Source organism: Alternaria arborescens (assembly GCF_004154835.1).
Source record: "Alternaria arborescens strain FERA 675 chromosome Unknown contig_17, whole genome shotgun sequence".
NCBI classification, from domain to species: domain Eukaryota; kingdom Fungi; phylum Ascomycota; class Dothideomycetes; order Pleosporales; family Pleosporaceae; genus Alternaria; species Alternaria arborescens.
The window spans coordinates 61,504-80,072 of record NW_021167872.1 but is presented as its reverse complement, the minus strand read 5'-3'; the positions used below and the strand labels follow the sequence as shown (position 1 = coordinate 80,072).

General features: G+C 52.7%; 5 protein-coding genes across 5 annotated transcripts; 2 read left to right on the top strand and 3 right to left on the bottom strand.

The window, feature by feature from the left end:
* Positions 1 to 338: 338 nt before the first annotated feature.
* On the top strand, positions 339 to 3,198 carry AA0111_g7442 (hypothetical protein; the record flags this gene model as incomplete). The annotated part of the gene is made up of 6 exons (XM_028653778.1): positions 339 to 715; positions 768 to 1,606; positions 1,660 to 1,794; positions 1,853 to 2,121; positions 2,184 to 2,431; positions 2,523 to 3,198. The coding sequence occupies 6 exons, from the start codon at positions 339 to 341 to the stop codon at positions 3,196 to 3,198; spliced, it is 2,544 nt and encodes an 847-aa protein (XP_028504953.1).
* A 412-nt stretch (positions 3,199 to 3,610) lies between these two features.
* AA0111_g7441 (hypothetical protein) lies at positions 3,611 to 3,893 on the bottom strand (the record flags this gene model as incomplete). The annotated part of the gene is made up of 2 exons (XM_028653777.1): positions 3,611 to 3,679; positions 3,759 to 3,893. The coding sequence occupies 2 exons, from the start codon at positions 3,891 to 3,893 to the stop codon at positions 3,611 to 3,613; spliced, it is 204 nt and encodes a 67-aa protein (XP_028504954.1).
* Positions 3,894 to 4,862: 969 nt separating this feature from the next.
* On the bottom strand, positions 4,863 to 5,178 carry AA0111_g7440 (hypothetical protein; the record flags this gene model as incomplete). The annotated part of the gene is made up of 2 exons (XM_028653776.1): positions 4,863 to 4,931; positions 4,993 to 5,178. The coding sequence occupies 2 exons, from the start codon at positions 5,176 to 5,178 to the stop codon at positions 4,863 to 4,865; spliced, it is 255 nt and encodes an 84-aa protein (XP_028504955.1).
* Positions 5,179 to 6,780: 1,602 nt separating this feature from the next.
* Positions 6,781 to 8,161, bottom strand: AA0111_g7439 (hypothetical protein; the record flags this gene model as incomplete). Its single annotated transcript, XM_028653774.1, has 2 exons — positions 6,781 to 8,073; positions 8,150 to 8,161. The coding sequence occupies 2 exons, from the start codon at positions 8,159 to 8,161 to the stop codon at positions 6,781 to 6,783; spliced, it is 1,305 nt and encodes a 434-aa protein (XP_028504834.1).
* Positions 8,162 to 16,567: 8,406 nt separating this feature from the next.
* AA0111_g7438 (hypothetical protein) lies at positions 16,568 to 18,380 on the top strand (the record flags this gene model as incomplete). The annotated part of the gene is made up of 4 exons (XM_028653773.1): positions 16,568 to 16,678; positions 16,728 to 16,855; positions 16,906 to 17,395; positions 17,448 to 18,380. The coding sequence occupies 4 exons, from the start codon at positions 16,568 to 16,570 to the stop codon at positions 18,378 to 18,380; spliced, it is 1,662 nt and encodes a 553-aa protein (XP_028504833.1).
* Between the last annotated feature and the right edge of the window lie 189 nt (positions 18,381 to 18,569).

Sequence of the window (18,569 nt, the reverse complement as noted above, 5' to 3'; positions counted from 1 at the left end):
CAAGGTCTGCGGTGCTCTCGCTGCGGTGCAGGGCAAGACGGGCAGTAAATAGACTTGCGCGGAACAGGACCGCCGGAGCGTTTTGAGACAGCGGTACAGAGGTCTACGGGGGCGTAGGACACGGCAGTACTGGCATTAAGGATGTTCTCCAATAGTGGCCTGACGCACGGTTGGATCTCTTGGGATCTGGGAATCGCTGGGATGATCGATCGGGGACGCCACAAAATCGTGGGAGAGGCCGCACGAACCACCCAAACCCTCCTACCGACGTCGCCACAGCTGCGTAGCGACGTGCCTAGGCGCAGGCCAGCGCCCACGCATTTCACACATCGTACGAGATGGACGACAACCAGCAGACTCGCGTCGCCGACTTTCTCGACGACAAGCTCCAGAACGCAGGGGATCTCGGCGAGCTCGACGCCCTATTGGCCAACATCACCACCCAGCATGGCCTGCTCCGCCAGCAGCTCGACGACGCTCAGCGCGACCTACACACGGCCAAGGAGGCGTCGCACTCGCACCATGGCGACCTCACCCGGCGCGCCGACCACTTCAGGCAAGAGCAAGCCGACATTGACCGCCGCCTGATGGTCATCACCGCCTCAGAGACGAGTGACGATGCCGTGCCCCGCTTCCAACACGTCCTCGACACGCTGCACCGCCTGGATGTCGCCCACGGCTACGTCCAACTGCTGACCCAGGTCGACGACCTCAGGTAGGACATTCCCCCCGTGCCCGCGACAGCCTCGTCCGCTCATCACTCGCAGCAAACAAGCCCAAGCGCAGCTCCAGACGTCCAACGAAGCCGCCCTCGCGCCCTACAAGCAGCTGCGCGCACTGCACACCCGCCTCGTCAACCTGCAAGACGACGCAGAGGGCGCTGCTCCCCAGCTGCTGCACCACGTCAACACCATCACCCACGCCCTGCGCACCAAGATCCTCGACGCCTTCTCCGCCGACCTCGACCGCACGCTCAAGAAGATACACTGGCCCACGCCCAAGGCGAGTATCCCCAGCCAGCTGCAGGAGGAATGGGAGACCGCCATCGTGAAGCTGCTCGACCTGCAGCTTCCCGAGCTGCAGGGCATGAGCTATGCCAGCGGGCCGGGCGACAAGGTCAAACTCCCGCCCGTCCTCTTCCCCATCGAGGTGCTCGTGCAACCGCTCGAGATGCGCTTCCGCTATCACTTCGACGGCGACAAGCCCACCAATCGCATCGATAGGCCAGAGTACTTTCTCTCTCACATTACCACGCTTTTGAACGACTACAACGCATTCGTTAGTGACCATGTGCAACCTGTCCTACTTCGTCACTTCCGGGGCACAAATCTCGCGCTTAACCCCGTCTACATCGACGCCATGTCCGCCTTCATAACCGCTCTACTGCCCATGTTGCGCTCCAAGATTGGCTCGCTACTGCCCAAGGTCGCAGGCCAGCCCCAGCTGCTGAGCCACCTCATGCACGAGATAATGAGCTTTGACACGACTATCAGAGACACTTGGGGATATGACGGCGGCTATGGCGTTGACGGGTGGAAGGGCCTGTCATGGGAATTCCTTGTTCAGGGCGACTGGTTTGGCCGGTGGCTGCAGGTGGAAAAGGACTGTACGTTGACCTGCCGCCCGAGCTACATATCTCGGATCGCTAACATCCGGCAGTCGCATTGTCTCGCTATCAGAACATTGTCGAAGCTCCAGACTTTGGTGATCTCGACTACGAGAGCGTCGATCCCAAAGCCACCAAGCCCACCAAGGGAGCGATCCGCGTCAACGACCTGCTTGAAACCATAACGGGTATGTCCTCGCCTACCCCTCCTTTCCAGATCTATCGCTAATCCAAAATGCATTGCAGATCGATACAGACCCTTGACATCCTTCAGCCAGAAGCTCACTTTCCTGATAGACATTCAGATTGCTATTTTCGACAAACTCCATGAAAGGCTGCAGAGCAATCTGGAAGCCTACCTATCCATGACCACGTCACTGGGTCGTGCTATGGGCGGTGTGACCAAGGAGGAGCAGGAGAAGCTGCTTGGCGTCGAGGGACTGGAGCGCCTCTGCAAGACGTATGGTAGTGCTGACTACCTTGAACGGGCAATGCGTGACTGGAGTGACGATGTGGTAGGCTCTCACTCGCATAATCCTCGTACGACACGAACACTAGCTAACTCCTTGTTCCGCAGTTCTTCCTCGATATCTGGGAAGGTCTACAAGATCGTGCTCGTGGCCAGACTAGCAATATTGGTACCATGAGCGTTGCCGACGTGGCAGAACGCACGTCTAAAAACGTCGAAAGCGACGACATCGATGGTGGCTCACTCTTTGACGAAACGGCATCGTGGTACGCGCGCCTCCGTGAACGTAGTGAAAAGATTATCATCGATACACTAAACAGTAACGTCCGTGAGGCGCTGCGTCCGTATCGGCACATGTACGTTTCCCTTTTTGGACCCTTGCACCGTTGGTCCAGAACTCCACATGCCTAAACCTACGTACTGACTTTGCTTTTTTCTCTTAAACAGCAACCCATGGGCAACTCTTAGCGGCGCTTCCGCTTCAGCCTCGAACGCCACGGAACTCTCCCCGACTGCAGAAATCGACCCATTACTTAGTTACCTACGTAGCACGCTAGCGTTCCTCTCGCGCGCCCTAGCATCCGCGCCGCTGCGTCGCATTACTCGGGCCGTATTGATTATCATTTCGACCACGCTCTGGGAGAATGTGCTTAGTCGATATCGATTCTCCACGCAAGGTGCTGCCCAGCTCCATGCTGATCTGGCCGCTGTGTGCCGCGTCGTAGACAAGCACGTAGGTACAGGAGTTGCAGAAGCGGGTCTAGCAAAATGCCTTGAAGGCGTCAAAATCGTTGGGTTACCTGTAAAAGGTAATTCAGCTTCGCAGGTTGATACTGCAAAAGGTCGGGATGACGATGGTGGCGAGGAAGACGAGGACTGGGATACTGGGGCTTGGGACGCAGAAGACGGTGACGAGGTGCATGATGCTCCGCAAAAAGCAAATACCGCCCGCGGCACCGCGTCTGGGGTTGATGTAGGGGAACTGGGGCTGTGGGAGGTGGAGAGGCGTCTTTTTGCGGATAACCAATCTGCGAGGGATGTGCTCGAGGACTTGGGATTGGAGCTTCTGAGTGAGACGGAGGCGCGGGCATTGCTGAGAAGGAGGGTTGAGCTGGCTGGTTAGAGTTGTGGGTTTCCAGTCGATGCTTTTGAGGCGGTGGGATTCCCGGAAGGGTTCCGCGGATCAGTCATCATCCAATAGTTGAATTCCAGTCTGTCACAAAGGCATCTGTGGTGTTGAGTATGAACGGTGATGGATGCATCCGATGTTGAAGCGCAACATACATGTGCCTGGCCAATGACATAGCCTTGTCTCACTTGGTAACGCATACTAGTATGTGAAATAAACCTTTAGTTTCATTCCTGGGGTATCATGTCCATCTTCTCTGTTGGCTGCCCTTCCCACATCCGACTGCACACTACCCTCGCATACTGCATTATTACTCAGCGCCGTGCTGACCCGACCAGACAACCAAGTCTCTTATCGCCTCCTCGTTCCCCGCACTTCAGAGGACCCGAGCAAATAACAGTCCACCTTAGTTGGAGTACTTGGGATTAACCTTCTTGCCAGTGACCTTCTCATAGGCCTTGCGCATGCCGTCGGTCTGTTTATTTCATTAGCTCCCTCTCAACACAACTGGCGCAGTCGAAACGGCCAAATGGGGGGAGTGTAAGGGTACATACAATCTTCTCGCTCATGCCACGGTTCGCAGCAATCTTCTGACCTTGTGCGCCGCCGAACTTCTTGGCGCCTGCGTTGAAGGCCTTGTCGAGGTAGTCATCACCTCCCGCGGCACCGCCTTGGTTTGGGTTGTTCATATTGGCTTTGTTTTGGGAGATTTATGAAGTGTGTGTAGTGGTGATAATGGATGTTGATTGTCGCGCGGATGAGTACTTTGTGTGGATGAAGACGGTATGTAAACAACGAGGTGAGTCAACTTGCAAGCTTGCGAAAAGGGCCGTGAGTTAGAGGCAAGCTCTTTATGCGCTTGCCAACGCTTCCCTCATCTGGACCCTTGTTCTGTGAAACCTTAAGTAGCCATCACTTATTCTTTTTCCTTATCGATTTGGAATCTGGGCCAATTGAACGCTCAGGCTAGTCACGAACATCGCACAGCCACTTTTCATGGTAGGTGATAGAGCGTCTAGACCGCGGAGATTTGAGCGCGTGGTAGGACTGCGCCTCTCATGACGTTTCGTTCGCTGTCTGTCAGCTCACTTTGACAATCATCCCACGTACGCTCACTTGCGCTGTTGCCATGATAAGCCGGATGCATACCAGAAATGGTTGCAGGACTACGTATAGTGCATCGTCTGCGTCTTAGCTCAATCGTGCAGAGGACTTGGCTTTTCGGGCCGCTGAAGCTTGGTTTATTGGGAATATGCAGCTTACGAAAAATCAAACGCGCGAACGTGACATCGTAGTATGGGTGAATAGAGCAAAGGATGTGATGCCGCGCAGAAAGAGCGAGCGGCTGCGTGTAGGCGGTGTGACATGACGTCATGGGTGTCATCACACTCTGATGCACGTGAAAGGTCAAACGTCGAGTGAGAAATCGTCAAGTTTCATTACGGGTCGTAAATACATATTCAAATGTTCGTCAATGGGCCGTCCCAACTGGTTGTCGTTGCACTCCCTGTTGCTGGAATTCACGATGGCCGGCGTCCTGCTCATCGAAACTCTGCCTTAGCGGAACAGCCACCCCATTGATCCTCTCAAGGTAAGGCCGGCACTTGTTCCACTTTTCATCCAACTTGTGCATCCTTTCTTTGAACGTCAAATGCTCCTTAGTTGGAGAACTTGTCGGGGACGTCCTTGCCGGTTGCTTTTTCGAACATGTTACGAGCGCCATCGGTCTGCAGAAATGTTAGTACTTGAACCTTATACAGCTTGGAAGTTGCCAAGATTGAAGCATACAATCTTCTCGTTAACGCCCCGATTCTTCTCAGTATCTTGACCCGCGGCGCCCCCGAACTTCTTTTCAGCGGCGTCGAGACCCTTGTCGAGGTAGTCTTCCCGCTGTGCTTGGTTCTGCTGAACACCCGTGGTCGATGTATCGTTGCTGGTTGGTTCTTGGGAAGCATTTCCTGAAATGGAGTTCATCTTGTCTTATGCGTGTGGAGTGTGTGGAAAGCTAAAAGGTCTGAATGACGAGTATAAGCAGGATATTCGTACGATCCAGGGTCTGAGTCTTACAAGACGGATTATCCGGATCGCAACGTAAGTCTAATGTGGCTAAGTGGTGTAGTGATTACTGTAGCGTGAGTTGAAGCGTGTAATGATGGCGCCACGGAGTCATCAAGTTCTTTAAGTAGGACCTCTGACTTCACATAGGAAGCAGCGGGATACGATTCTGGAACTCGTCATGGTGAATCACCAGCCACATCAGACGAGCGCAACTGTCCTATCAGCAGCCTTGCATATCCCTAATCATGCGATCCTCTATCTTGGATCGTTTGCCAATCTTCAAAAACTTGGCTTTCGGGCACTTAAACTTGGCTTTGGCCCCGACGCCGCGTGGGCTACGGGTACAACAACCTTTATCTATTGAGTTTGAGAAATCGCTCCTATCAAATAACACGGAGACATAACTTCTCGTAATATTCTATCACTGGTTCCGGAAGCGCTCTGTACAAGCGCTGTTCGACGATCTCGGATGCCTATGACATCACATCGCCCAATTCAAGGAGACTTTACCCGGTATGACGCAGCGTAAAGTAGCTTGGTGTGCAAAATCTCGATGCTTCTCAATGGTTGTCTATTCAAGACTGGGACCGAGAAGCGGAACGAGAGATGTGGGTCAGCTTTGCGTGTCGTGCATGATGCGGAGACGGTGGTGGAGCGAGCAGGCATTAGCGATTTTGTTGAAAGGATTCTTTCACGGCAGGTGAGCCGTGGAACTCGGTGTATCTGTATCGTGAGGTCGTGTGTCTGTTTGACCGAGCTGTAGTACACCTGCATTTGAGAATGCTCTTACTCGAAGCTTCCGCCTGGGCTGCCTCAGCCTTGCACATGCCTGCGCTTAACCAAAAAGAGCACGCACCACGTTTCCTCGTCTGCCTCGTCTGCTTTGGGGCGCGTCTGCCTGGAGAGGTGTGTCTGTGATGGGTTGATATCTCTCACTCTCAAATGTCACCCGCTTGGATTAAAGATCCAGAGAACATGTCTACCTTTACCTTCACTCGCTAGTGCCACGATATTGTCATACAAATTCGCATACTGGATGCGTGAAATGGAACAGTACCTCAAGCAAACACGCAATACACGTCAAACTAACATGTGAATGGCATTGTACACATTCGTTCTACAAACAAGCTAGACCACCATCACCTAATTCATCGCGGCCATCACGCCATCGATTTCATGATCATGTTTTAACGCGATCATCACATGGTATCCTCACCATCATCCCCAGTTCTTCGCCCCAAAACGCCGTTGTGAAGTTGAGTCCACGTCTCTAATGTGTAAGAGAAGCCTGGGTATCTCGAAAAGGGTATAAAGCTACTTCGGCTTCGACGACTCTACGCGGCGAAGCTAGACAAGAACATCTTTGAAGTAATCGCACCTGACCCAACGCCTGTGCTCAAACGCACAATGTAACGGACAACGAAGACGCTATAACGCACGACAAAAAGTGAGAAATAAGACATGCAAAGAAGAGGGAAGAAAACGTATTAACGGAGCAAAGCAACGGAAGAGAAGCGATCATCCGAACTGCTTAATGAGGGAGTGCAGAAGATGGCAGAAGAGGCCATGAAGGTCCACGAAGAAATTCTCCTGGCCAACGATCTCGACGAGACTCTTTGCCTTCATCACATCGCGAGAGACACGAGGAAAGCCATCCGGGTCGACCTTCTTCGCAGACAGGAAGGAGGAGACGGGTGTGATGTTGCGGAAGTTGGGTGTGCTTGTCGTGGAGAAAGTTCGTTCCTTGTGGCCCGAGGAAAAGTTTGGAGGCATTGAAGAGGCGGAAGTTCCAAGGGGAGGCGTGCTGCCGGAGATTGCTGTGGTCGGACGTGAAAGACTGTGCGATGCTGCGCTTTCGCGCTCAAGGACTCTGTCGGCCAGGGAGATGATGCGGTTGGCGATACCTTCGAATGCCTCGATGATCTTGACCATGGCCTTGGTGGCTCTTCGGTAGTCGCGACCAGCCATGGCAATAAAGGCGTAGGTGCGCTTAGCTCCTCGCGAACGCGGGTCCTGCAGACGGAAGACGTAGGCAATGGTGTAGCCGGCAACTGAATCTCCAAACATGATGGGGCCCGAAGGCTTACTGAGAGGAAGGACTTCGGTAGACAAGGTACGAATGCAGGTGCGGCGCAGGAGCGAGTAGGTGCTGGGCGACTGCGGCTGACTGGTGGAGATGTAGTTCAGTGTATGGGTGTGTATGCCCCTCGACACGAGCATTGGCGAGGGAGGTATAGAGTCTGGGAAGGAGCTGGATGCGCCGCTCTGGAAAGAAGTCGACTGCTCTGTATCGGAGACATCGGAGGAATCAGTGCTACTGACATCGTCACGGGAGATGGGTCGTCGCACTGGGTAGTTCTGGGAGCTACGCAGCACAGGACTACCGTTCCTTCCTCGTCCGTCCTTGGTGGGACTGCCAGGGGCGCCGTTGGGGATCTTGTCGCTGTACTTCTGGGGCACTACCATCTGGCAGTTCTCACACGCGTCCGAGTCAGAGTCGATGGTGCTGCTAGGTCTCCTTCCACCGAAACTACCGGCAGAGGAAGAGGGCAAGCTTGGAAAGTAGGGGTTGTGCGTGGGGGAGCGCGGGCTGTTGGGCGGGGAGTCGAAGGGCGAGGTGAGCTGTGGCAGGCGCGGGTTAAGCTTGAGGGGTGTGGGCTGATCGTACAGGCCGTTGTAGGAGTAGGCCGCGTGCGGCTCTTCGGAGGGCGGCGTGACACATGGGTTGCAGGAGCCGCAGGGCGAGGTCGAGGCCTGGGTGCAGATGATGGATGTCGGACCGTGGGTCTCGCAAAAGTGTGCGAGGGAGATCTGGAGGGCTGCGTTAGACGGGCTCATGTGCCGAGTCTGGGGGTGCGCCGACGAGTATAAGCGCGCGGGTACTTACCGTAAAGTCCATGGTTCCTGCTCTCTGTCTTATCTCTCTATCGTCTCATGGTGTTCGCTGTGTGTCGTGGTGGGTCGGAGATGGTGGCTCAGCTGACAGTGGGTGGCCCAGAGGGGAGTAGTTGCCGCGCTGCTCGGGTCTGGGATGCTCTGGTGTGGTGCTCGTTGGGCTGTGAGTGGTGAAAGCAAGACGTCTCAGGACGCAGATGGGGTGGCAAGGTCGCGTGGTGCCGTGGCTGAAGGTGTTGAGTGGCACTCGGATGGGGAATTCGTGGTCTTGGTCGCAAACGTTGGGCCGGGGCTGTTGGCAAAGGGTTATATGGAACGGGCTGACAGGGCAGCGCTAGGACTCGACTGGCTTTCTGCACGGCATGGAACTGCCATGGAGACGATGGAGGCACGCTGCACGCATGGCGCCGAGGACCTGGCGACTCTAGCTCCCATACTGGCGACGATTCCTGGGAGCAATTACGGGGGGGGCGCGGACCAGCATCTTTGCAAGAGCCGACGCTACTGCGACCAGGGTGAATGCGGGCTGTTGTTGCGGTCAGTATCAGCAGCGCGCTATTGGCCGCCCAGCCACAACACGTCTTTACCAGACAACACACACTTGCCGTGTAGAGGCATGCAGAGACGCAGACATGGCAGATGGTGTGACGCGGGCTCTGTTCAGCCTGCGTGCCTTGGACGGTGCGACGTGTGATGGCGGATCGCATATGGCATCTGTCTGTCTGTCCCCGACGCACAGCCAATGACGCAGCTGCAGCCCTGGCCCCATCCATCGCCCTCCGGTTGCGCCTGCACGCTCACCATGCGTCACTTCCCGATCCAGATGGGATGCGACTGCCTCTTCCACCACCGATCAGCGCGCCCTCAACGTTGCACTTTGCTTTTCTAGACGACCGTTGCGCGTCATGCCCAATCTGCCACGGAACAATTCCATCCCACCTCGACTCTCTTCCGCCTTCCACTTTCACCCGCCTGAAACCACTACTGTACCTCTGTCATGCTGCCCTCAGACTCTTCATCCTACAGCTGCAAGCTGCGCAAGCGTCAACTCCGCCATGTTCATTCGAGGCATGGCGGTGGAGCGACTCCATCGTCAGTAATTGCCCGCGCTCTCATTGACGCTGCGGCAAAGTCTGTCGACCACTTCATTGGCTGTGCCCTCGCGTCACATCGGCTCAATTCTTCCAAGCCTTGCAACGTGCTCCACCTCACACTACTATCGACGCTTTCCAGAAGACACGCACGGGCGCCTATAGAAGCTACCAAGTGGGTCCTCTCCAACGACGACCTGCCTGCTCGGCCTCTGCGCGGCAACCACTCAAGGGTCTGGTCACTCTCTGAGCCCGCCTCGTCTGCATCTGGTTCTCTTCCCCGCCACTTACCCGGCCGCTGGAAAATTGCAAAAGAAAAAGTCCGGGGAATGCAATATACACATCTACGAATGAGAGCCCCCGCCCAATCCAATTAAGTTTTGTCTATATGGTAGAATGCACAGCGACCGAGGTTTGGGTTGGCAAGTCCAGAGCAAAGTGGGTAGACCCAACGCCCTCCCATCAAAGTCAAGCACGATAGATTGCTGGGCCAAGCTTTCTGCTAGACACGAACAGAAACTGCTCGCATGCAACACGTTCTTCTAGTTGACATATGCAGGGTCCATAGTTGCCGTCGGCCTTCATGATCACCTAACATTCATAGCGCGCTACCCGACCGGACCAGTACGTAATAGCTGTGGGCTGGCATTGACTGGTGGCATCGTGAAGCAGAAACTAAGCCAAGCCAGCAGGTACAAGCCTCAACAACCGACAAAATGCGGAAATTGCACGGCGACCGACATGTGTCAAATCCCGCAGAGGAAGGTGCAGAGTTTGGCCGCTACAAAGTGTCTTGTCTTGCGATGTACGATACTAACTCGTTTCTCATGGCTCATGTTCATCGTCCGATTCGCCCCCGTCAGCTGCGCGGCCTCGCAGGATATCATAGCCCATCACTTCGTTAATGAACTTCTTCGACATCTTCAGTTCTTCATAGCGTATCCTTTCCTGTTCAGTAAAATTCCTTGCCCCCGGCTCCATCATGTGAGCTATCAGTGGCACCCAGATTTGATCGAGCTGTGTTATACCGATCTGCGTACAGGGGATGTCATCCAGTAACGCAGGTGATACCACGCCAGCATCTTTCCAGTGTCTTCTCCAGCATTTGCTTGTGTGAGGCGACATGTGCGTTCTGTACGCAAGGAGATATCTTCGCCGATCGCTGTACATCGGGCAAGCGAGGAGTTTGGCTATCTGGCCAGTACCACCCAATATCAGCAAGAAGGCTATGTCCTCTGAGCAAGCCGGCTGGTTGGACCACCCTCGTAGGAACTTTTCCACCGCTCCGGTACGACTTGATGGTCGTAGTTTCCGCAGCAGCACCTGCACGATGAAGCAGTACATGTAGAAATATTGTAGCCGCAGGGGTGCATCCAGATTCTTCAATATCTTCCTTTCCTGGTTTGTGATACCGCCTGTCGTACGGACATGGTAGCCAATACGAGAGCGTGGCCGGATATGACCAAGATCTCTTTCCAAGAGTAGTCGTCGATGTTCATCTAAGAAATATCCGACCCCAAAGACTAGTGGGAGCATTCTCTCATACACCGACGTCCACAGCTGCTTATGTTCCTGCGGCTCACCCACAAGGTGATTTGCAAGCTGCCGTGTCAACCTGATAGACGCTATGTGCCGCCGTCTCATGGTAAGTAAAAATGGAAAGTCGATGGCGTCTGGTCTTGGAGCCGGGTAAAGTTGCAAATGAAGATTGCCGAGCCGATGCTTCACCCAATAGCGCACGAGTGCAGGTGCGTTCTCTGTAACGAGAATATTGAGCACACGCGACGCTCTTCTCAAAGCGAGCAGATCCGCGACACATAACTCGCGCAGCATGTAGATGTGGAGCTCCTCCGGTAATCGAAATAGTGCATCCAGAAATGGGCTGTGTTGCGATGATCAGTGGCATCCCAAGGGTCAAGGGGATACAGTACGTACCTCGAGGGGTTCGGCGCTAACTCTTCATCTGCATCGTTCTTCTTCTTACTCCTCAGCGACGCAAGGAATCTACTCTGAAAGCCACCCGCCGCCTTCCCCAAGCTCGATCTCTTCTTCGCAATGGCTTTGTCCCCGGTCATAGTCCCAGATCGGTTTCTCGTCCGCTCGGGCGCTGGGTGCCCTCGCTGAAACTTCTCCATGGCCATCGCAATCGGCCAATCCAGGCTAAACACAGCCTTGTGGAAGCGGCAGCGCTCAGCGCGCGATTTCGTTGCTTCACGTCCACGTCAAAAACTTCATTATCGCAATAAAGACTGCAGCATCCTTTGGTCGCACAGAAAAGCGTAGGGAAAGACGTCGAGTAGGTAGGTGGAGTTGTCAGGAGTCAGATTGGACGCACATGCGCATGATGACATGCAGAACAGATTGGCCTTAGCTTATCCCAGCGTTCGGCCATCGGTAAACACGACAGGGCATGGTACGAGGCCCGGTCCAAGCCACATGGCCACGAGGGACGCACTCTGAAACTCAGTGGATTCGCCGGACCGCCTAAGAATAGGCCAGTTAGGCGGTATTGCTTCTGGACGAGGCGACTCGCCGCGCTAGACGTGCTGACAATCGCTTGACTCGTCGGTACGATCACAGAATGTCATTGTGTATTCACGATCCGATCGTGCAACCTCCGCGCGACTGGTAGAGTTGAGATGCTGCTGTGCATGGCACTAAAGGCGGATGGTCTACAGAGTAGTACGTCATGCCGTCAATGTGCATCTGCGACGGACCGCATGTACAGTATCAGTAGTAACCGTGCACAGCATACATCAACCACAAGGCCAACCCTGCCATGTTGACGTTTTGACACAGAGGCGTCTCATGCGAACCATGTAGCAGTGCCCAATTCTGATGGCTGACTCTGTCATGGACTACTAGCTGCGTCTTCGTCGCCTTTACCACGTGGCAGCCCAGCCTACGTAAACGTTACTTTGAGCTGCCCCTGTCAGGTACGAGTAAGCTCCGAATGGCTTACATCATTACCCGGACTACCCGCTGTGGCTAATGTACAGATGTTCGGTACAGCATTACTCATATTGAATCACTGTTACCTTGCCGGACATAACAGATGGTGGAGTTGAATTCATTAACAATCAATCGACAAGAAGAGCCATTTCATTGCAATCTGTTGAGCAAACATGATAAATTCTGCATGTCTTCTTGTGTGCTCTGTATGCATATGCGGGAAGTTAAAGTTAAATTGTGATCGCTACGACAACTGCCATGTGGCCTGACAGCAGCAGATGCGGTAGCACAACACCAAGCCACCGGGTCGTCGCATTGCTTTCACAACAGTCCGAAGTAAGCAGGAAGAAACCCAACTCCCAATACGCTACTGACGCTTCCACGGGAATGAAGATGTGCCTTTGGGTCTCTTGGAATCCTGGACTTTGTAGGGCAACGACCATTGGTTTTGCCTTGAGAATGGTAGTATTGAATTGCTTTGGAATTGACCACTGACGCTTCGAACTAGTCAGAATTCGGAGCTTCAATCCCGAGTGTACACAGCAAGCTACCCCTCCAGACCCACATACATATGTCAACAAGACGTAGTAATCGAGTTACTCATAACATCACAAGACTCGAAAGAACAGCTAGGCACCTATGTATATGTATATACCTACATTCGCTCCTCCGCGATGTCGTGTCCCCATCTCATCTACCCTTATCAAAACGTCCCTTTGATGCACATGCACATCTACGCTCCCGTTCTCCGCAGATAAACCTCTCCCAAGAAAGTTCACTACAAAAGTCACACAACATAAACAACAATGCGTTCCACCACCTCGAAGCGACCCGTCAAACCTTTAGTCCTGCATCCCGCACGGATAGCCAGCATGCCACCCGAAGGCTTCCCCGATCCTAGTACGGGAGGCAATGTGACGTGGAAAACTCTCATGTCGAGTGAGAAATCTGCGACGGATACTTTCACAGTGGGCGTTGCTACTTGCCCGCCAGGAAGGGTGATGGCTTGCACGGCTTCCTCTTCTTCCGAGTCAAGCCCTTCGGTACCATCTCTGTGCAATCCAGAATCACTGGGTGATGCAGGATTTCTGCAGCTGCATCGGCATTCACACGCGGAGATCTATCATGTAATATCCGGGAGCGGAACTGTCTGTATCGATCAGCAAGAGTACGATGTCAATAAGGGTTCGGTCGTTTTCATACCGGGTGATGCGGAACATGGGATTTTCAACAAAGGAAACGAGGATTTGGTATGGCTGTATGTGTTTGCTGCCGATGGATTCGAAGATATCGTCTATCGGTTCAGTGCGGGAGATGTAAAGGCGAAACTATGAGTGCAGAAAGAAGGCTATCAATGGTGATGGTATGTACTTGTGACAGAAGAGCAATAATTCGATTTGGGGTATGAAGAGACACAGTTCATTGCTTTATGAACCTCTTCAGTTCTTGAGAATACACAGGATGGCGATGGTCATGTCGTCTAAGCCCCTACAGGCTCACATCCTACCCAGATCATCGTCGCTGCCAAAGCAATCGTATCCGCCATATCTTTCCTACATGTTTCTCCGCCCCCAACCTGGAACCAATGTGCCAGTTGAGACTACTTGTTGTTTTGAGAAGGCTTCAACTTGATCGAGGAAAAGGACACGGGCTAGGCAGGGCCTTCTCCTGTGACTGGGTAGTTGGATCTATCTTCTTCTCGCCTACAAAGTACCCTCCTTGTCATCAATTTTTAATACTCTTCATGCGATCTACATCATCCTCGGCAGCTGACTTGCGCTTCAGATCAAGCATGATAGTAGCAGCTTAAGCTTGGGTGGGTGGCTGTATCGGAACGACCTTGCCCTTGTCCTTTTCGGCTTTTCCAGTGCCGTCACCATCACCAGTGGCTTTGTTTGGCGACTGAGATCGTCTTTTGTGGCTTGCACATCATCTCCCTTCTCCTTCTTCGTTGACGCTTCAGTTAAAGGCTTTTGTTCACTTGCCTCTTCTGGCGCCCATGTATTTCCTTCATCCATCTTATGTTCTATAGTGCTCATAACCTCGAGCCGATACTTGGCTTCAAATAAAAAGCCTTCCGCTGTAGGAAAAGACTTGCTCTTATACAGCATCTTCCAATCGCGCAACTTGGGATTATAATAGACTACGAGTGCGCCTGGACACTCCACGCCATCCAAACGGCCGGTTGATGTAGTGGAGGTGATGAGGTCGAAGTGTTCGGCTTTTGAGGAGGATTGTACATTGTAGGTGTGAGCATTGAAGAGGACGCGCTGCTTCAATTTGTGGAAATGATAGGCTGAGGGAGGAAAATAGCCCTTCGATGGGTGCGAGACGTCATCCATTCTCTTCGGCAGCTGGTTTGCTATTACTAGATCGATTTGAGTCAATTTTAGAAACTTGCTTGTCTCGTGAGTTGGACAAATTTGAGGAAATGGCCCTGGGTTCATGTTTTGTAGAGGTTTGTAGCTGGCTCCGGGAGTGTCCGTACAGTGATGGACCATACGTGCACCCAAAACATGTTCAAAGGCTGCGTACAAGGAAATTGATGCACAAATTCTAGTATCAAGAAAGCGTAGGAGCATCAGGGACCGTGAAAGGATTACCGATGTTCAAGTGGAGAGCGTATGGCCATGCGCGTGGGCTGTTGTAGTAATCATCTCCAAAGAAAACGTTTACGCTTTCTCATCCTGCATACTGCAATACTCTCCTTGCTAGAATGAGATGATATAACGAGTGGATTACCATGACATATCGCATGTGTTATGGCGTGGAGGTCACTAGGGTATTCTGGTGTTCTCAAAAACGCACGATTTCGCTCCCATCCCGTTGACGCTCCTGATATCCGTCTCTTCTCTTCCGATTCGAGAGTTTCTGTTGTTGCACCTCAATCTTCTAAATGTCTACTCGCAGTGAACGCTAGCTTACATTTCCGAAGCGTAAGATGCTCTCCAAATTCGAGTAAACTGCAGATCTCCCGAGTAAGTGAGCAATCGCAGTGAGCGGGTGAGCAGCCTTGAGCATGGCTGGAGCGGATCGAGTAAAGACAACGCTGGAGACATGGCTTATTTGCTCACCACAGGCACTCTGTTAGATATAATGACAACATACTTACGTCCGTGTCGTGGGCTTCTCTTCTTGCCTCAGACTTTCCGACAGTTCCCAGCTTCCTGCGGTGGTGGAAATAATTTGAAGGGATTGACCTCATTCTGTTGTTTACTCTTTCGATGAACAGGATCGAGCAGTAATATCTCGATGAATGCGACGCGCAGTACGTTTATGCCACGGCAAGCTATCAACAGATGACTACTGATATGCTTGGAATGTCGCGTAGCTGAGGATGAGCTGCTAGTCTCATGGCGATTGTTGTTGAGATGGTTGACGAGACAAACGTCATCATCAGAATCCTTCTCAATTGAATCCCAGCTCACAATTCGATAGCTCGCGATGTATGCCCAGCGTAAGGTAGGCCGACCGACGTAGAAAAGCGCATACAATCTGTCAAGTATGTATATACGCTGCAAACCGCGCCTGGGTCTACGCGCAGATTACAAGCGACATTTGTATTTAGCGTATGCGTACATCTGCGTCTAGACGATCGACCCGTGCGAAATGCGACGGCCGAAAGTTCGCCCGGGCTACACAGTCCAACTTGTATTATGCGGTCAATGGTTGACAGGGCGATAGTATACCAGGCCATTGTAGGGAAACAGTTGCGCGGCCAAGCGAGATGCCTCGGTAGAATGCCTTGACAGCATTGGATCCTTCATGCGGGGAACATCCTCGTCAGATCGTCTCGCACCATAGAACCGAGATGACACCCCGTCCCATCTCACCGGAACGCCGAACGACAGCTTGAAAGTTTAATTCCACCTGTCAAACGTCAAAGTACATCTACAGCTGAGCACATACAAAATCCGAAAGATATTCTCAGACTTCAGGTTCCTGAACGGCCATGCATAGCTGGCCACGTATTGATCGTATTCGCGCTGGTTGTCAGCGAGCGAATCAGTTCCAGCGCTAGTCGCCGAAGCTACCGCCGTGATGACGCACGTTTGTATTGCTTTGGAAAGCCATCGGCACGGGAGTCAGGTTTGATTCCGGTGACGGTTACTGTGGTGGAGGCATTTGCGTTAGGGCAAGGCGGGACATGTCTGCGGCTTTTGCGTGACCGCGGAGGCATAACATGTTGCTCATTGGGCTAAGCTAAATGACAGGAGTATATATGGATGCTCGACCCGTACCTGGTTGACGGGCTGCCCTTGCACAAAAGTAGACTTATCATCGTTGCAAGTCCCGGGCATTTGGAGATATAGACGTTGGCAACCTCGTCGTAACTGCCCTATCTACATCTCATTTAACTCTCCAATATGCTGCAACTCGCCGCAGCTGCAGCCTTGATAGGTGCAGCCTATGCACAGAACTCGTCGCTGCCTACTGTAGATCTTGGCTACGAGATTTACCAGGCTTCAGGTTTCAACGTTCGTCAATCTTCTTTAGGTTTTGATGTCGGCTTGCTAACTGATCCAGGATACCGGCAACTTCTACAACTTCTCCAACATACGATATGCTGCTCCGCCCGTTGGCAACCTGAGGTTTGCACCGCCTCAGGCTCCAGCAGAAAACAGATCAACTATCAACACTGGAAGTGTATCGAGGTAGGTGCTGTGAGGTTATAATCTTTAGACGACCAAACTGACGTATACAGAATATGTCCCCAGGCTTCCCCAGGCTGGAATGCACTTGCGGCCCAGTCTTTGACCAGATATGTGCTCGGTCTTCCCACTTCTAACTCATCGTACTCGACACCGGGGGCGAACGCTAGCAGCCCAGTTCCAGTCCCGGATCCCCGCGAATCTGAAGATTGTTTATTTCTGGATGTCTTCGTTCCCGAGGACGTGCTAAGCAAAGCTGGGCAAGGCTATGGGGCTCCCGTTTTGGTGTGGGTCTACGGAGGCGGATATACAGGAGGCGAGAAAAACAATAACCCAGCAGGGCTACTTGCTGCGTCCGGCAACTCAACCAATGGCGACGTCATTTATGTTGCAATGAACTACCGTCTTGGCGCTATGGGCTGGATGGGTGGTCCTTCTTATCAAGCGGAAGGAGGTGTTTCAAACCTAGGTTTATACGATCAGCGATTTGCGCTTGAGTGGGTTCAGGAGAACATCCACCTCTTTGGAGGTGACAAGAACCGAGTAAGTCGAGCTGGAATCTGGATCTGCAGCTGCAACTGACTTTTTTTTTTAGGTCACTGTCTTTGGAGAAAGTGCTGGAGGTGGATCGATTATGCATCAAATTACTGCATATGGCGGTGCTAACGGATCGGCTCCTTTCCAACAGGCTGTTCCGCAGAGCCCTGGGTGGCAGCCTACAACTTCTGTTGTTACGCAGGAGGACGTCTACCAGAAGTTCCTCAAGCTTACCAACACTACGTCTCTCGCAGAGCTGCGTGCTCTTCCATCTGAAGAGATTATACGTGCGAGTGCTCAGCAGATCACCTATGATTCTCCGTATGGCACTTTCACCTACGGACCAGTAGTGGACGGTCTCTTCGCTCCTCTGCAGCCCGCTCAACTATTAGCTCAAGGCCGGTTCGACAAGGACGTACGCGTAATGGTCGGCCATAATGCTAACGAAGGAGCACTTTTTACTCCTTTCTATCTTCCAAACGAGGATGCACTGGAAGACCAGATCTCAAGCGCATTCGCAAATGCCCCAAAGTCGTCCGTGGAATACATTGTTAATACCCTCTACCCTCCGGTGTTCGATGGCTCACTGGGCTACACCAACAACTTTGAGCGCGGCAGCCTCATCGTTAGTGAGGGTGTCTTCACATGCAACACCAACTACCTCTCCAGAGCCTATGGAAACAAGACATACTCGTATCTCTTTGCCGTCCCTCCGGCTATACATGGCCAAGATGTTGCGTACACGTACTTCCAGGGAGGCGCTGCTTCCACTTCGCCAACTGGCGTTACTAACACGACCATTGCCATCGCTCTGCAAGAGTTCATCACTAGCTTCGCTGAGAACGGCGTACCAGACGCCATGGGCGTAAAGCAATTCAACATGTACGGTCCCGACGCTACGGTTCTGGAGCTCAATGTCACAGGCATTGAGGATGTACGCGACAGCAACGCGAACGCGCGGTGTGCATGGTGGCAGAAGGCGCTGTACTAAGTGCAGGAAGACGCAAAATCGCCAGATAGAAGGGTACGAATAATCATAATGAATTAATCACATTCATAACAGTACACATGCACATGTAAAATTTTGTGAGGCCTAGGCATGCTAAATCCGCAATCGCGATGTTCCTCCGCCATGCACGGCAGCACTAGGACCCACATCCGCGATTGGTTGATCATAGCT